Source organism: Xenopus laevis, chromosome 8L (assembly GCF_017654675.1).
Source record: "Xenopus laevis strain J_2021 chromosome 8L, Xenopus_laevis_v10.1, whole genome shotgun sequence".
NCBI lineage: Eukaryota > Metazoa > Chordata > Amphibia > Anura > Pipidae > Xenopus > Xenopus laevis.
In genome coordinates, this window is record NC_054385.1 from 109,768,497 (window position 1) to 109,787,864 (window position 19,368).

General features: G+C 38.4%; 1 protein-coding gene across 1 annotated transcript; it reads right to left on the bottom strand.

Annotated features, from left to right (window-relative positions):
* Positions 1-12,589: 12,589 nt before the first annotated feature.
* On the bottom strand, positions 12,590-18,696 carry smco1.L (single-pass membrane protein with coiled-coil domains 1 L homeolog). The gene is made up of 3 exons (XM_018230845.2): positions 18,501-18,696; positions 15,376-15,525; positions 12,590-13,459 (listed from the first exon to the last, which is right to left on the bottom strand). Exons 1-3 carry the CDS (start codon positions 18,548-18,550, stop codon positions 13,051-13,053), a joined length of 609 nt encoding a protein of 202 aa, XP_018086334.1. The 5' UTR covers positions 18,551-18,696; the 3' UTR covers positions 12,590-13,050.
* Between the last annotated feature and the right edge of the window lie 672 nt (positions 18,697-19,368).

A 19,368-nucleotide genomic window follows, 5' to 3' on the forward strand; every position in this document is an offset into this window, starting at 1 on the left:
AAAATTTGGCATGTTGAAATGAATCTAGAATAACCATGTTTCAAAGCTTTTGTCTGAGTTATATTTAGAATATAGTGCTTTAGCCTGATTGAGTATCCTGTTGCGTTATTATGAATTCATTAGACTGTCTCTCCTTGATGGAGGAATACCTTGTTAGGAGAAAAAGAGACTAATGTGTTTTCATAGACTCATTTGGCTTGGATAAAAGTTATGCTTTTAATCTGTTAAAAATGTTAGAAACATTTAATGCAATCCTAACGGTCTTGCATTTCTGTATATATATATATATATATATATATATATATATATATATATATATATATATATATATATATATATATATATATATATAGTGATAGGTTATGTCACTTGATACTGAAATATGAAATAAAATGGAAAAAACACATTGTTAGGCAACATGAGGTGCAGGATCGGACCCACTGTCTGACAGTTAAAAGGATAATTGATAACACCATATGCCTTTATTTATACACAGCTATAAATTTAGACACAGAACATTTTTAAATAAACAAATAAAATGAGAACAAATGAGAAAAAAGTTAAACAAAAATGTTAAATTGTTAAAAAGTGTTTAAACTATCTTCATATATAACTATATTCATATATATCTAAATAAAATGATCTCACCTTTCAAGAATCAGCAGTAGGCACCCAGGGTTTAAGGGATAGGGTTTGAGCTATAAAACACTCAGAGCTTTGCAACAAAAAATATATATACACTGTATTTATATAAAAATAACAAGGCAGCAGAATCACTCAGCACAGTCCTTTAAGAGTCACAGTCCCATACTTTACTCTGGATGGGATATATATATAATTGCACAGTTCAGTCCCTGGCAATAGGTCCTTTCCCCAAGAGCTCTTAGTACCCCAGGTAGCACTAACTTCCTCAAAGTACCTCTGCTTGGACAAAGACAGTTGCTCCTGAATAGCAAGTTCACACAGAAGACCTGTCCTCATACAGGGGCCACACACTTGTACCTTTCCAATATTCTCCTTTTGGTGGATCACTTACCGGGGACTCACAAGGCTGACACACTGGGGTTTACAGCATGGGCTCACCAGATTTCTGCATTCCACAGTGGAGCACAGATCACTAAAAGTTAAATGATAGGCAGGGCCGGATTTGAGGAAGCGACACCCCAAGGCAAGTATTTGCCTTGCACCTCTTTCTATTTATATTTTTGCAGATGAATGAAGATTGATCCTCTTGATAAGGAGGCTGCAACCAGGGATGACTGTGGGAGAACCTGTCTTTATTATATGGACTGTTTTGATTGGCTACTTCCTTGCCAACAGTGAGCTCACCGAAGGCTATTGTAGAATCCTGTCTGTATTCCTGGACAGTCTCTCTCACTCTGCCTGAGAGCTGTAGCAGGGGCTCCTTTATAGCCTCTGCTGGCCCACCCCATTTAATTGGCTCCATACCCAGGCTCTCTCTGGGTCTTCCTTTTTTCTCAGATGTCCCCAAGGCTCCCTGCAGGCCTCAGGCCTTTCTCCCAACTCTCACCCAATCGAATCGCTCCTCTGCTTGTAACCAGAATGGAAGATGTCACAGGCAGAATCAGCTAAGGCATAGGAACTGGCTGGCATGAAATGAATGCAGGCAGAACAGGGAAAAGTGTTCTCTGGTCCTCTACACCAGTAGATCCTTTACACATTTTTTTTACTACCACACCTTGTTTTTATGCAACAAAAACTTGTTTCCAAGACTGGAATTTGAAAAAATAAGCACCTGCTTTGGGACAAGCCCTACAGTAATTATCTTCCTTGCAAGGCTAAAATGTGCAGTAGCTTCAATATCCCTGCTTGCCCTGTTTAAGCTCAACAAATAACAGTAACCATACTTTTTTTTGTAAATAAAACAATAGGCACAAATGTTCAGCACAATTATTATTTATTGAACTCATCTTGAGAAGGGGGTGCACTGCCACATTAATTCTGGGAGGTCCAGGAAACAAATTATGATCTCACATGACTCTTTTTGGCTTTCTTGGTAGAGAGTTGTTCTCCTGGCTTTTGTTCTTTCCAACCCCTATATAGGACCATGCAATAAATACACACTAACAATCAGGACTAATCCCAAAAAACTACGATATCTGCAACATATGTTTGCAAAGAAGTCCCTTTAGTTATGCCCATTTACAGTTGAGAAAGGAAAATGGAAAAGTTAATTGGCCTGGAGGTTACCTTCACATAACTTCTTACATTTGTGGTCACACAAATGTTAACTTTCACAAGGTTTATGTTGCTTTCAAAGTTCAAATATCCCACTTCAAACAGTATCAACCCAATGCAATGAACCCCAACTGTGAAAATAATGTAATCTCTGGAATCAGCCAGGGGGACAATATTGAAGCTGTTAAAACTAATTTCTACAGGCGATAAAATATGTGATAATTTGGCAAAAACTGTTCCTTGCAGATGACATAATTGTAATTATCTTTCCAATATATTAAGTTGATTATTAGCACGAGTATAAGAACGAAACAGTTTCTGAAGCATTGAAAAAGTACTATCATCCTACCCAACTCACAAACTAAGACCTCTTGATATATTTCATTATATATATATATAATAAACTTTAATCAACAGACCTTGAAGACCTGAGAAAAAATAAACATTGAGACATTCAATACAGCTATGATTAATAACAAAATATAGAAGTATATATCTATATAAAACAATAGGTTTGTCCTGGCTAACATATCATTTACTGTGGTGCTGCATAATAAAGGCAAGCTTTGACACAGTCTATATAAATCTCTTCCCCATTTTCCGGCATGCCATGAAAATCAAATTCTATTTGGCTTTTTCCATTTTAGAGTAAAACATATTTCTTATCAGACAATTACATTCGATACTCATCAGTAAACACAGTGGGACTCTGTCGTTTTCATTCAGCAAAAAGAGCACGAGGGGGAACAGATTAAGATCGTAAAACTAAACAAACAGCCCAGGCCATTTTCCACGGGACAGCATGACTAATTCTGTCTGCTAAGCTCTCGTTTCTGAGGCAGGCTGTGCAGCTTGGATTCTGTAACAGTGATATATTAAAACAATATGAAAAACAAAGTGTATTGTGAAGTGAATATTACTGGTGCTTCATGGTGGCCCCAGATACCACAAGAGTTGTATAGCATGACAATGAAATGACACGTGTATGTATATATTAAGGAGTTGCAGCTCTGTACAATTAGTACAACATAAATAAATGTACAATATATAAAAGTACATACAGGGAGGACAAGTCAGACAATAAATGCGATAAATATATACAGTACACAGAGCTCATATTAGGACATTGAGCTTAAGTGCTATGTGGTAAGAGCCACAGTAGGAAGGATGTCCCTGCCCCGTAGAGCTTACAGTTGGTGGGTGACTAACACAAATTGGCACAAATTGGAGGGGAAATGGAAGGACGCATATAATGTTTGTACATGAAAATGTAATCTTTCATATTACTGTTTTTCCCCAGGAAATGCCTTACAGTAACACCAAAAAATGAATGACTAATAATGTCTAATAATCAAACACACCAGTTATGCCAGAGCAGCACAAAAGTACATTATATTTTCATTACTTTAAAACACTTTCATTTTTTGGTGTTACTGTACCTTTAAAAGAAAACTATACACCTGAACAATGTAGGTCTCTATAAAAATATATCACATAAAACAGCTCATATGTAAAACCATTTTCGTAAAAATATACATATTTAGTAGTATGTGCCATTGGGTAATCCAAAATAGAACTGACATTTGAAGTACTAAGGGCCGCCCCCTGGGATCATACGATTCACGGCACACACAAACAAACCAAGGGCAAACATACATGATAGGCTGCACAAGCCAATTAATGGTCAGAGTTTTTTTTTACTCCCACACTTCTTCCTGTTACAGTTAGAGCTGCAGTATTTCTGGTCAGGATATCTCTGAGGTAGCACACAGATCATCACAAAATGGCGGCTCAAGGGAAAAGATGTCAGGTATTTACTGATATCTATATTCCAGTTTGGTAAAATTCTTTAATAGGTTACTTAATATGGTATGAACCATCTGTTAGTTAAGTATCTGTTCATGGGCAATATATTCCTTTAATATAAAATGTTAGTCTGTACTTGAAATATCTGTCCTGTCTCAAGTTGGAAGAAGCCCAGTTTACTGGACATTTATCCCTTTGACTCTTAATCAGAATATCCTATTCCATTGGAGCTTTCCAAGCATTAGCAGTGCAGACAATAGAAGGCAGCTCAATTCCTATTGGGGGGTTTTGCTGGGCCTAAAAATTCTGAACACATGCAACAGGCCATTTGCTGGTACTGCAGTTGCTACTTATCAGAGGTACTTTTCTGGGGAGAGCAGTGGAGCCAATTCTCTTATTAACCCAGTGATTTAAAATGTGCAGAACACTCTGACCCAGCCTAAGTTTGCACAAAAAAGACCTGGGAACAGAACAAAAATGGTTTCTCAGTGTTCACCAGCAACATACCCCAGGCCAGGTTTTTTTTCCCAAGAGAAACAAAAGGTATAGCAATTTTGCTCAGTCGGTGCTTAGGCATCCATCAGTGGTTTTAACATTGCTTGATTATCAGCATATTAGTGAAAGCCAAACATCTGATTATTATAAGCAGTATGTAATTCTAGTATGACTCTGGGTTTGGGCATTTGAGTACGTTGCTTATATCTGATGTTCCTGACACTAGGATGCCTAGTTTGCCCTTCCAGCCAGTTCTTTGCAAAGTCCCATGCCAGCCTGCATTGAATCCAATTTGTTTCAAATCTTGTCAGCTTTGCTTTTTCTCCAGCTTGTCCATGCCTGTCTACCTACCAGTTCCTGACACCCTCAGCACCATTCAGCACACCCAGCACTCTTCAGTATTCAGAATGTTCCACAACCATTTCAGACATGATGCCTTCCTTAGTGTCCAGTCTATTCCAGTCAATCCAGTTAAAGCTTGGAGATCTCTTGACCAATGCTCTCCCCCGAGGTCTTTCTCTTTGTTTGTCCCACCTATTCCAGCCTATATCCCTGTATATTGTAAACTGTGTCCACTCCAGGTTTTGTCGTATTTGGATGTTCCATAAGAACTTGATGGAACCTTAAGCTAGATATTCATCATAATCAAAAGATTTTTTTTTCATTGCTTGGATTTATTTTTTCCCCTTGGCTTCCCTTTATCAAAACTCTTACTCGGTTGTGACATAAGCATCCATGTGCTTTATAGTCTGTCTAAGTGCGGTTATAAACAAAGTACTATGCAGCTGTTACCAATTTGCTGTTCTGAGCTGCGCTAATATTACTCTGGCAGACACATAACTTGCCCTGATCATCCAAGCTAGACCGCAATGCAAACAAATTCTCGATTGCTTTGTGTAATTTGCACTCTTTGGGGGTTTTGTGCTGTGTGCTTTCAATCCGCAGGCATGTGCATTACATGAAATTGCACTGCGAATCAAAAAACATTTGGATGCTTTGATCTTGAAGACATTTTAGTTAAGGGAGGAAATTCACCCAATTTCTAAATATGTTTTCTATTCCTTCTTAAAGAGAACATTTATATATGTAAATAGTGAAAACTGACGAAGCTCTATCTCTGGGGTCTTAAAGGAGAACTAAACCATCCTTTAGGCAAATGTCCCCACTGGCCCCCTCCCTGCCTCTCCCCTGCACAGTGCTACAGCAGATTAGGTGTCCCCTCACTGACCCACACCTGCAGAAGAGCGCAGCGAAGCTCAAGGGCGCCCTCTTCATCGATTCGGTATTCTTCGTGAAGTGAGGGCCGCATGCGCAGTTGGAGCAAGGAAGGTAAGGAAGAAGACCCGAAGATTACCGAAGCGCCGGAAGATGGCATCCATGAGCTCCACTACACTCTATTGCAGGTGCGGGTCAGTATTCCTAGAGGGGACACAAAATCTGCTGTAGCACTGTGCAGAGGGAAGGCAGGGAGGGGGACCAGTGGGGACTTTTGCCTAAAGGGGTTTTAGTTCTCCTTTAAATGAAAATTTTATTGGCTTATCCACCCAATGGGAATTCATATTCACTACAAGGAAGTCAAATATATCTGGCATCATACTGGATATAGGGGTGTATTAACTGCTTGTATGGCATGAAACCAAGGTAGGTAGTGAGGAAAGAACTGGCACACGAGTGTATTATTTTCCACAGTTCACCTCCAAGTTCTCACTAGCTTCATGCGTGGCTAAACACACAACCAATTTATTGAACTGGGGTCTCAGACAAAGATCCTATTAGTGCCCCTCTCTGAACTACTGAACCACATAGCAAGCACTGAGCAATATTGAGTATAGCATAATATAAGATACTGTTTAATTGACTGACTTGCAGTGTAGAAATAGCTGTTAATAATTTGGCTAAGTGCCTGGGAGTCAGTTGCAAGTTTTACTGATATATTTCTCCAATAAAAGCAGTACAGGTATGGGACCCGTTATCCGGAAACCTGTTATCCAAAAAGCTCAGAATTACAGAAAGAACATCTCTCATAGACTCCATTTTATCCAAATAATCCAAATTTTTCAAAAATTATTTCCTTTATCTCTGTAATAATAAAACATGTACATGAGCCAAACTAAGATATAACAATTAATCCTTATTGGAAATAAAAACAGCCTATTGGGTTTATTTAATGTTTATGGTATGAAGATCCAAATTATGGAAAGATCCATTATCCGGAAAACCCCAGGTCCTGAGCCTTCTGTATAACAGGTCCCATACCTGTAAATCTAACTCTTTACAGACCAGACTCAGATCTCCACAAATGAAGATTTCCAGTCGTTAACAATACATTTTTAAGTTTACAAAGCATTTGTTTTTTAGACGGGATCAGTGACCCCCATTTGAAAGCTGGAAAGAGTCAGAAGAAGAAAGAAAATAATTCAAAAACTATAAAAAATAAATAACGAAGACCAAGTTGCTCAGAACTGGCCATTCTAACATACTAAAAGTTAACTTAAAGGTGAACCACCCGTTTAAAGCACCAAAACCTAAAAATTTTACCTAAAAAACCTAAAATTTAATTTGGCATCTAAAAGCTGCTGAGTTCATGTAGAAGTAAATGGGTACATTTAAGTGTTTATATTTCAAGATTTTCAAGTTTTTTGAATTTTTCAAAATTAGTAGACACCCTGAAAATGTAAAAGATAAAAAAGCACCAACTTTCATTATATATTTATTGGACTTTTTTTTTATACAGTTTTAATCGACTTGACTCAATTTGAGTTTTTAAAATCTTTTACATTTTTTAATAAATAAGCAAACATCTGCATTTGGTAATGATTTCTAGATTATTTGAATTGGGAAAAAAACCTCTAAAATTCACAAATTCGAATTTTGATAAAAGCCTCCCTGCCTTACATGTGTTTGTTTTTATAGCACAGTTTTAAAGAAAAAGTAAACCCCCCCCCAATAAGAAAAACCCTTCAGCAATTTCCAGCACTTTTGGTGCACACTCAGTTGCTACGAACCAGAAGACTACGCCAACTGCACATTTTCTCACTTAAGAGCCGAAGAGCTGGAAGATGGCGCCCATGAGCTCTGCTGAGCTTACTCTACACTGATATGTGAGTACTGTGTTAGGAGCACTTTCAGGGGTAATAAACGATGTGGGGCGAAGCAGGGAGGGGGGACTATCTAGGGTAATAGGTAAGGTCAAGGGGGATTAGTTCTCCTTTAAATTGTGAAGTAAAAGTTAAGTTTTAATTTGGAGGGGTCGCCATTAGAAAATCAATAAGATAGGGGCTGAAGAAATTGGTTTTTTTTTTCTAATGATTGGTTTCTTCCCCTTGCAATAATCGAATAAGTGAACAACCCCTGACATTTATGCTATATCCTCAACCCTACATACAAACTTTTTTCTTGGAACAAGGAAAAGTTTTCCCCTGCTCATTTAAACATCTCAGCCCTAGACATCATTTGCTCTTGTGAGCACCCCATGTCTCCCACACACTGGGCACCTGCTTCTCCTGGGAGCTTCTGCATAGTTAGTTAGGTTGAAAAAAGACACACGTCTCCAGAGAAAGGCAAAAAAACCCATCTGAAGCCTCTCCAATCCAATTTGCCTCAGAGGGGGAAAAAATTCCTTCCTGACTCCAAAATAGCAATCGAACTAGTCCCTGGATCAACTTGTACTATGAGCTATCTCCCATAACCCTGTATTCCCTCACTTGCTAAACACCATCCAACCCCTTCTTAAATCTATCTAATGTATCAGCCTGTACCACTGATTCAGGGAGAGAATTCCACATCTTCACAGCTCTCACTGTAACAAACCCCTTCTAAATTTTTGGTGGAACCTCTTTTCTTCTAATCGGAATGGGTGACCTTGTGTCAGCTGGAAATACCTACTAGTAAATAAAGCATTAGAGAGATTATTATATGATCCCCTTATATATAGTTATCATATCTTCCTTTAAGCGCCTCTTCTTCAGCATGAACACCCCCAATTTGGCCAGTCTTTCCTCATAGCTAAGATTTTCCATACCTTTTACCAGCTTAGTTTCCATTCGCTGTACCCACTCTAATACAATAATGTCCTGTTTGAGAGATGGAGAACAAAACTGTACGGCATATTCTAGATGGGGCCTTACAAGTGCTCTATAAAGTGTAAGAATGGCCCCCTCCTCCCATGACTCTATGCCCCTTTTAATACAGCTCAAGACCTTATTTGCCCTTGATGCTGCTGACTGGCATTGCTTGCTACAGCCAAGTTTATCATCTACATGGACTCCAAGGTCCTTTTCCATAATGGATATGCCTAGTGCAGTCCCATTAAGGGTATAAGTGGCTTGGATATTTTTACATCCCAGGTGCATGACTTAACATTTATCAACATTGAATCTCATTTGCCACTTAGCTGCCCAGATTGCCAGTTTGTCAAGATCGTGTTGGAAGGGTGCCACATCCTGGATGGAATTAATTGGGCCGGATAGGATAATTTTGTGTCATCTGCAAACACTGATACATTACTTACAATACCCTCCGCTAAGTCATTAATAAACAAGTTAAATAAAAGTGGACCCAATACCTAGCCCTGAGGTACCACACTAAGGGGCAAATTCACTATGATGCGAAGTTGCGCCAGGCGCAACTTCGCCGCACTTCGCCGCACTTCGCCAGGCGTAGTTTCGCCAGCGCTTTGCAAATTCACTAAAATCCGAAGTTGCACACAGGGGTAGCGTAAGGTTGCGGAGTTGCGCTAGCGTTGTTTCGCTATAAAAAGCAAAGTTGCGCTAGCGAAGGCTAATTTTCATACGGCGCAAAATTCAAATTTCAATGGAGGAATACGTATCTGCACTACAAATGCCTAGAAAACCTTCAAATCTGCAAATAAAAATTTTATTTTGCCCTACACATGTGCCCACTGTCTAGGTAAGTTGCCATGAGTCAGGAAAAGTAGGGGGGAGGAAGGGGAGCCCCAAAATACATTTCGATCTTTTTCAGCCTATCAGCCATCATGTAGAAAACACGCCAGCGTTTTTTGGGACTTAGAAAAAAATTTGACTTTTTTTGAAACAATCCCTATCTACTCTATTGCGCTTCGCCAGGTCTGAGGTGGCGAAGGAAGTCTAGCGTAAAAGGTAGCGTTCGCTACACTGCGCAAGTTAGTGAATTTGCGTAGTTTTGTCGCTAGCGAAGATTCGCCTGGCGTAAGGTTGCGAAGTAACACTAGCGAAACTACGCCAGCGTTCGTTAGTGAATTTGCGCAGTAGCGAAAATGCCAAACGCTAGCGAATTAACGCTAGCGTTCGGCACTTCGCGCCTTAGTGAATTTGCCCCTAAGAACCTTACTCCAAGTAGAGAATGTACCATTATCAACCACCCTCTGTACCCGATCCTGTAGCCAGTTTCCTATCCATGTGCAAACGACTTCATTAAGCCCAACAGACCTTAGTTTAGAAAGCAGTCGTTTGTGGGGCACGGTATCAAACGCTTTGGCAAAATCCAAATAGATCACATCTACTGCCCTCCAACTGTCCAGCATCTTACTTACCTCATCATAAAAAGCAATCAAATTAGTCTGACATGACCTATGCTTTATAAACCCATGCTGATTGTTGCTCATAATGCCATTCACCAGGACAACATTTTGAATGTGATCCCTTAACAAATCTTCAAATAATTTGCCCACCACCAATGTCAAACTTACTGGCCTATAATTGCCAGGCTGAGATCAAAATCCCTTTTTAAATATTGGCATGACATCAGCTTTTCTCCAATCCATAGGTACCATACCAGATGAAAGCGAATCTGAGAAAATCTGAAATTCTATCTCCAACCCAATCTGTATGTGGTTGTTCAGCATTTCTTTACACTCAGTAACAAAATACTGATTAATGACGGACAGCAGAAGTGAACATTGCTGCCTCTAAGATTTAATTAGGAACCTAGGGAAGTGTGTGCCGGTCTTGAATGAAAATTCTCCCATGAAACATTATCCATTCTGGTAAAAAAATCCATACCTAATTCACAGCACAGAGGATCGTTGAAGTATGAAGATCCCCTTGCAGTTAATATATTTTTTTCCATACCACTTCTGCACCTATATTATTCTTGACTTATTTAGAAAGGGACTGGGGAGATGCCAAGTGTTGGCTAGATCTGTAAATTAGGAAAGATCTAGTGCAACAGAAATGGGTGGAATATACTGTAGATATATAGCTATGAAGTCTGGCAAAATCCGTCTATATTATGGCACAATAGTAAGACATTGCAGCCATGAAGCTGCAATGAATGTACACTGGTGTAGTGTTTATTAATGGAGATGATATTATTTACCACCGCTTGCTCTCACCGTGCTATAGCAATCCCTAGTTCCGTCTCATAGCACAGATCACTCTCAGATCAGGCCTCCTGTTTGTCAGTGTTGACAGCTTTATAATCCCGGCACATTTATCATATTTATAGATTGCTTTGTAGATGATGCTTTATGAGACGATGCTGCCACCTTGTGCCTCTATGCTAAAATCACAGAAATAGAGTGAAATGGCAGATGAGAGTAAATTATCTACTTTAAGGGTTGAATAGATCATCATCATCATCATCATCATTTATTTATATAGCACATTACAGCTAACTTGTATATATTGTAATGTGTTTTTCCCATAGGCTTTCCAATATATGAAAACGATAGTTAACATAGTAGTTAAGTCTATATCAGTACAGAATAGGTAGGGCAGCAAACTAAGGAAGCTGGGTCCTGCATATGAAGTGCTATATGCCCTTACTTTGTATTTAGTCATTTGCAAATTAGTTTTTGGCAGTTATTTTTTTTCTTTATGTACACAGAGTAAAATAACACATTCTAATTATATCTTACATATGCCACTCTATTGCAGAGGCAGCATTCAGTTGCCCTTGTGGCAATGTGAGGCATCAGTGCCCGTTTTGACCCTACAGCTCGTACATACTCTAATCATCCTGTCTCTGGAGCTACAGAGTGTGCATCTTAAAGGGGATGTAAAGGCAAAAAAATAAAATCCCATTTTTACTTTCTTTAATGAAAAAGAAACCTATTTCCAATATACTTTAATTAAAAAATGTCTAGTGTTTTTAAATTCTCCCTTCATTTACTTGCTCTGACTGCTGCTGATAGGAAACTTCAGATGGTCCCTATCTGCTCTGCAGGGAAAGGATCATACCATCAAACGGCAGGGGAGAGGGACTTCACAGAACTTGAGCAGCTTTGTTTGTTTCCCTGTAGAACAGCCAGCGATTGTGTAGAGATTCATATCCACAGCAGTCAGAGTAAGTAAATGAAGGGGGGGATTTCACTGCATACAGTCAGGTTTCTTAGAACTGTACAGATTTTTAATTGAAGTATATTGGGGATAGGTTTCTCTTTCAGTTAAAGTAAAAATGGGATTTTATTTTTGCCTTTACATCCTCTTTAATGTTTCCAAATCCAGCTGCAGGGACAAAGATCATGGAGCCAGATTTAAACAGATAAACTGGGATTCTCATTGAAGGATTATTATGCTACAACCACTGGTTCTGGAGAGTTGGAGAAAGTTTATATTTAACAATGCAAAAACTATAAAATCCACATTAGATTACATGACAACACAGGATCCAGTGCAGTCTGTATATTCTGATTATTAATCAGTCTTGCTGTATCAGCTTCTATGGCAGATATTATTTGACTTGTGCTGTTTTGATAATTTATGACGCTCCCTAAGCAGCCCAGACCACTCTGAGCATATGCATGGTCTTGGTCTTGCAAATATGGTTTAACAGTTATAAGATGGTGATCCCCTGTGGCCAACTTTGAAAACATATATCATTTGTTTAATTAGGCTTCTGGTGCAGTAAGTTCATGTTTCTGTTTAGTTTACAAAATACAGCATTTCCTGTAGTTTCCCTTTAAATAATGTTAGACAAATGGATCTACTCTTATACTGGTCTATTGCTGTAGATCTGCTTGAAGTTCACTCATATATAGATACAAACAATATATATTGTATAATTGTATAATAATGTTTGCTTCTAGCCTGTACCAAGGCAATGACATCAACCAGCCACATGTCAAGAAGGAGACAATAGCCCACTTTGAGTCTTTTTAATACTTTATTTCATGTTACCATTTAGTGTAAAGAGGAATTTTGGCTTAATAAATTAATTTACTCCCAGGGCCGGGCCAAGCCAGCCGGGCCCTCTAGGCAACCCGGCCAGCCAGTTATCCCCCCCACCCTTGTGTGTGCACACATGCACCATGATGTCACACAGGGGGCCGTGGTTAAGCATGGGTGAGGAGGGGAGAGCAGAGCAACAGAGGGGGAGAGCAAACATGGACTAGGAGTAGGCAGAAGACCCTTTAACACCCCTATTGTTGCACCCTAGACAGGTGCCTTTTTTGACTACTCCTAGTTCTTGTCCTGTTATCTCTTCCATGACATACTGCAGGGTTGGATGACAGCTCTGCAGAGGCAATGAGATTATGGCTAGTCTGTAGATATTCTTCTGAAGCAAAGCATACAATACAATACATGTTCCTATGATTAAGCTACATTACACTTAGCCTTCTTTATTTGTATCTATGAGGCGTTGGGCCTTTTCTGTTGCCAGCAATGCATTCTTGAAGCTTCTCTGCAGCTCTTGATTGCTAACAACAACGTCAATCTTGTGGTTCATCTTCCCTACCCAGGCTTTACGTTCCTCCTGTTGTAGATAATTTGCACCATAGTAACAAGTGATGAGAAAAACGCTCAGAGACTTCACATCGTCCTCACAGAGGCCCAGATTATTTAGAGCAGTGTTGTAAGCCTGCTTTATTTTCTCATTCAGGCTTTTTAGTTTCAGTATGGAAGCAAATGTTGGCAGGTCTTTCTCCAACTCTGGCAACTGCTCTCTCACTAGACTGTGCACCAGACCCAGGGCATCCACCGTATAGCTGTACAAGAGGTCCCGTTCCAGTGGTGGAAAGCTGTGGGAGCAGCAATGAAAAGGGTTCATTTTGCATGTTTGATATTCATGTAAAGTGGAGTACAATTGTCATACACACAGAAAAACTAACTAAATAACACTTTCCTCTTTTTATTTGTCCATAACCACTAGAGGTACACAGAATGCAATATTTAGCACATAATTTTTTTTCAGGTAAAACTAGATGCTCAAATATGAATACCCAAATCTGGTTTTAGCTTTGGTTGAATATTGATTGGTTGATTCAAAAAATTATGAATTTGGTGCATTCCCAAAGCAATTGGGTACACTGTGTTCTTGTATGTATAACACACCAACATCACAACAAATGCCGTTACTCTTCTTGGGTTGACATCTTGAATTTGATTTAAAGTACTCTCCCTATGTTTCCTTGTAGACTGCTCTCTTCCAAACACTTCTGGGTAGCTCATTCTTTGTAGTATGTTTTCCAAAGCCTTACAAAATTGTTTCTCAAAGTCAAAAATTAAATCTGGTCCATACTGTTTACAGGGGTAAATGGCAATATCTGGACCCCTGCTTTCTACAGGCTCAAGGGTCAAAATATCTTAGCCAAACAAAGGACCATTCTCCATATGCATAGAGCTTAAAGGGCATGTAAAGGAAAACAAAATAAAATCCCATTTTTACTTTCTTTAATGAAAAAGAAACCTATATCCAATATACTTTAATTAAAACAATCTGTACTGTTTTTAAAACCTGATTGAAGGGAAATTCTTCCTTCATTTACTGCTGTGGATAGGAATTGTCAGACGGTCCCTAACTGCTCTGCAGGGAAACAATCATACTTATGAACAGCAAGGGGAGCCCTCATTTTAATTCCCACCCATGCATAATCAGAGCAGCTTTGTTTCTTTCCCTGTAGAGCAGTCGGCGACTGTGTCGAGATTTGTATTGGATTTTATTTTTGCCTTTACATCCCTTTTAATGTTTCCAACTCCAGCTGCAGGGACAAAGATCATGGAGCCAGATTTGCTGCAGCCACTGGTTCTGCAGAGTTGGAGAAAGTTTATATTAAACAATACAAAAACTCTAAAATTAGATTACATGACAACACAGGACCCAGTGCAATCTGTATATTCTGATTATTAATCAGTCTTGCTGTATCGGCTTCTGGCAGATATTATTTGAGTTGTGCTGTTTTGATAATTTATTACGATCCCTAAGCAGCCCAGACCACACTGAGCATGTGCACAGTCTTGGTCTTGCAAAGACGTATAACAAAGTTAAATCATTCATTCATTGATTGATTAGGCTTGTGGTGCAGTAAGTTCATGTTTATATTTATTATACAAAATACAGCATTTCTAGACTTATTCTATTTTAGACTTTACTTCACCTTTAAGTGGAGGGGATTCTAAGTTGAAATAGCACCCAACCAATTACTACCTTGCAGCTCTGAAACTTACATCACACGTAGCACCTTACCACTTTTGTGATTTTGGGCTGCTTATTTTCCAATTGGCAGATAGCTGAAAGTTGTTTGCCCAGAGAATGACTTAAGCACAGCCCACAGAGCAGAATGCAATGCACACACATGGCATTATCATGTCCACTCATACACTCCATTTCAGCACTTGTGTAATAAATATTGTAATATGTGCACCGGGTCTGGCAACCCATAGTTGCCAGTTAAGTTAGATGCTTGCTTTCAAAGGCAGCTATAGTAAAAGCCCATTTAAAAATTAACTACCCATTTAACTGTAGTTTTCCATATTTCACCTTGAAATATCTTCCAAGGTGTGAAGATATTTACAAGGATTGGTATGCAGGCTATGTGTATTTGTGCCCTACCTTCAACCTTGAGATTTGTTATTCCTTATTGGAATTCTAATCTTAGAATGTCATAAAGAATAAGTGCTAGTTCCTTATTTTTATAGCACCTATTATTTAGTTCACCTGGTTTCCATCAGAGATTTCCATGTCTCGTTCTGTCCTTCTTTTTTCACTACAGAATCTCCCTGCAGAGCCAGACGTCGATCCAGCTTATCTGCTGCTGTCTGTAGAAAGTCAAACTGAACCTGGAGATCTTCCACTCTCTGTTCCAGCCTAACAAAAAATGAAGCAATTAAAGCCTCCTAATTTTATTTTCTTGCTGCTGTACAACAATCCAAGAGCCTTCGACACAACATGAAAGATAGCACTTGCATGCTTTCATTTATATCCTAACATAAACTTTTATTTAATATGATCATAACACACTTGAGTGATACTGAAGGTGGAGACTATCACCACATTACACCTGTGCTCCCTATAGACACGTGAAATTAAATGCCCATACAATTCTCTTATAAACCCTACTTCACCTTTTGAAGAGTCAAAGGCCAGTGTGATTTGTAGGGTCTTGGCAATGAGACATACATCTGCTCCAGGCTCTTACAGTAAGACTGCATTATCACTGTTGGATTTATTGGTGGGAGGAAGAGGTTGCGTGTGTGATATTAGAATTTCTTGGCAAACGACTAACATCAAAAGGCTATTAGAAGGAATAGAATAATGCTAGTAAATGCTGAGCATGTGCCATTTGGCTTATGGGGGAACCCACTCAAAATCTACTCTTTTATTCTCAAAGACTATAATTGCTTAGCACAACAAAATAATCTCCATAAAACTGCAGTTTGATCAGACCTTGCGAGTATTTTAACAGAGATGTATGAGTGCATTGCCTATTATAAGGGATATCGATGATTAACCCTCAAGAGAGCTTGATCTTTGAAAGCTGGGTCCACTCGTATGGATAATTTCCTTCAATTCTGTGTCTATGTACAGGGCTCATTTAATGCTGTGAGCACTTATTGGGATAATTTCATGCTTTGCTTATGACATAGACAAGAGTTTTAGCACATGTGCTCATCATCTGGTGCAATGCTTCAGTTACTGTTTGTGATCTTTGATGTGTGTATAAGGCTATAATTATTCAAGCTGTACATTTAGGGCCTTATTTATCAAAATTTTTATCAAAAACATGCAGACTTTTCATGATTTTTCATTGTTTGGAACAGTTCCCTAAGCCTAGCACCCTGCTGATCTGTCTGACTACTTTGCTGAGCTGGCTGACTACTGTTACTTTGTATCAACAGTCATCTGTCCTTAGCCTGCATCTTCCAAACCCCCACAATTCCCTGAACACATGGTTTCAATAAGGAACAGAACATCACAGTGCAATGCATTGTGGGCTATGTAGTTCCTGCATGCTGTCTGTAAGCTGTGGAGAAGTTGTTACAATTTGTAACATTAGTATTTTAGTCCCTCCTTCCCTACCAGGATTTCAAATGATGCAGAAAGAGAAAAACTGTTAAACAACTGGATTTCAGCATAGAAAATGGCATTTATTCATACTTTTTGAAGAAACGGGTAACTGTGATGGGAATGTTTGGGGTTTCTGTGTTATGTCGGGCTCTTTATCAAATTTTGGTTTGGAAGCCTGAGTTCCCCTTTATATAAAAAAAGTCTGAACAAACTAGAATCCACAATGTGACCTTATTTATTAATAAAAAGAGCACGATTTAATCAGATCAGAGACATACTCGATAAAAACGAGTGAAATTTTGAATCTTTTTTCTGAGTTTTTAACCGTATCTCACGATTTTCAGATTTTTTTCAGATTTTTTTCAGATTTTTGCCCAAAAAGCCTGAAATAGTCAGATTTTCAGTCTAATTTCAGCGCAGACCACAGAAACTTTCAAATAGGATAGTGACCTTTCCCATTGACTTATATACTACCTCAGCAGGTCTGAGATGCTGAGTTTTCGGATTTAGACTTTTTCCATCCTAGGGGTATAAAAAATCTTGAAAAATTTGAATCTTTTTCCCACTAAAAATCTGGATTTTATAGTAAAAACACTTTGAATTTTTCGAGTTTTTGGCATTCGGACATTAATGAATAACCCCCTTAATGAGCATATTTTAGTGCATGAAAATATATCATTTTTCTAACAAGACATTTTCTAGCAAGTTAAGAAAATTCTATAAGGCTTTTATTACCCCTATTCCATTACTAAATATGAAGCAAAAACAGAATACATGTGATAGACAACAATGTTATGTAAACACATGTTATGGTTTTGTGAGCCACCTATGCTGGGTTAAGGTGGCTTAAAGGCATTCTGGATCAAAAAACATGGTGATTTATGGGGAAATTAAATTTTTGTATAAGTAAAGTATAAAGAAATTATCTCCACAATCTGGAGCAATGTCTTTTTATTTATTAATACTTTAATCTTAGGCAAGGACAACAGAAGGACGCTGGAGCAGTAAATCACATTAATTATCACTGACGTGACTATGGCTCATACTCTATTAAACTGGAGATGGTTAAAGATAATCCTTACAAATTTATAAAAGGAAGTCATTTTTTTTTGATCACTGTATTTTCTGAAGCAATCACTTCACTTAAAGGGACTTTACCCATGAGCATTTCTAAGTGTGATTGTTGTATGGTGCATGGCAACTCATTTGTTATTTAAAACTGTATCAGAAATAGCAATTAAGTAGGTGTTGGACTATCTTGGTTTTATTGGGGACACTTTTATATATTTCTAAATGTATGATTTCGATATATAAGCTATTACACTGATAGATACACACAGAAACCTCTTGAATTGGGAGCATTTTCTTATTTCACTTGGAGCGCATATTTGATTTAATGTTATATGTGAGTGCAGATCTGATATACAGTAATTAATCCTTATTGGAGACAAAAACAATACTACAGGGTTTATTTAATATTTAAATGTTTTTTTAGTAGACTAAAGGTATGAAGATCCAAATTAAGGAAAGATATGTTATCCTGAAAAAACCCAGGTCCGGAAAAAAGGTCCCATACCTGTATATATGTGTATGTGATTGAAAACGATCCACAAATACAGCACTCTAGACTTTTCAGAAATGTTACAATGCTAGAAATGTCAGACCTATAGTCGCTGCAACAGTTAAATGCAATTAGTTCACACACATAATTTAAGAGCTACCACTCTACAGAAATTACATCTGCAAGTATGTTTAGCATACCCTACAGGTCAGACCTTTTAACAGTTGATATAAATGAGGAGAAAGGGACGGTTTTCTTCGACATTCTCCAACCAAGGTAAATCCACGATTCCTGATCTAAATGTCACTCGGCTTCTTTCTCCCTTTTATTGTCGTTCTGTCCATGGGAAAAACGTCAGGCACACAAAATGTTCATTAGATCTGGTGGAGGTATCACTTTACAACCCAAGGCTTTTTAATAGCAAGCAGAGACAAAAATAGAGAAGAGTCACATGGGATACAGCAACATGAAAAAAACATTTACCGGAGGACTTAGACGCTACCTGACAAGTATTTTAAACCTGCTGAGCCAAAAAGTCCTACATCTGCATTTTTTCATTCTCAGATGTGTAAGGTAGATAAGCCTTCCCATCAGCCTTAACTCACCTGTATATTATAAGCATTTGTACACCATAAAAACTGAGAGTGCCTGAATATAATTATTATTATATAGTATCTACTATATTAAATACGTATTTAAAATTATAAGCAAAGGGATTCTGTCACTTTTCTGGTTTCGTTTTTATCTCTAAATGACACTGTTTACACGTCAAATAATTCACTCTACCATATAAAATGTTATTCCTGAACCAAGTGTATTTTTTTTGTGACTAGGCAGCCATTTCAGGTCATGTTTCCTGGTCATGTGAGCCAGCACTTCATGATGGAACTGCTTTCAGTTAAGCTATTGCTTCTCCAACTCAGTGTAACTGGAGGAGTCGCAGTGGGACTTGGATTTTTACTATTTAGTGCTATTCTCATATCTACCAGGGAGCTGTTATTTTATGTCAGGGAGCTGTTATCTGGTTACCTTCCCATTGTTCTGCTGATTGGCTGCTGGGGGGGAGGGGGAGAAAGGGGGAT

Bases quoted from the DNA above. Each gene is read 5' to 3' on its own strand.
- smco1.L (XM_018230845.2), bottom strand. From the start codon at position 18,550: ATGTCGAAGAAAACCGTCCCTTTCTCCTCATTTATATCAACTGTTAAA. The intron at 15,526-18,500 runs GTCTGACCTGTA...ATTTTTTGTTAG, and splicing joins TTTATATCAACTGTTAAAAG to GCTGGAACAGAGAGTGGAAG. The intron at 13,460-15,375 runs GTGAACTAAATA...CTGCTCCCACAG, and splicing joins AAATCTCTGATGGAAACCAG to CTTTCCACCACTGGAACGGG.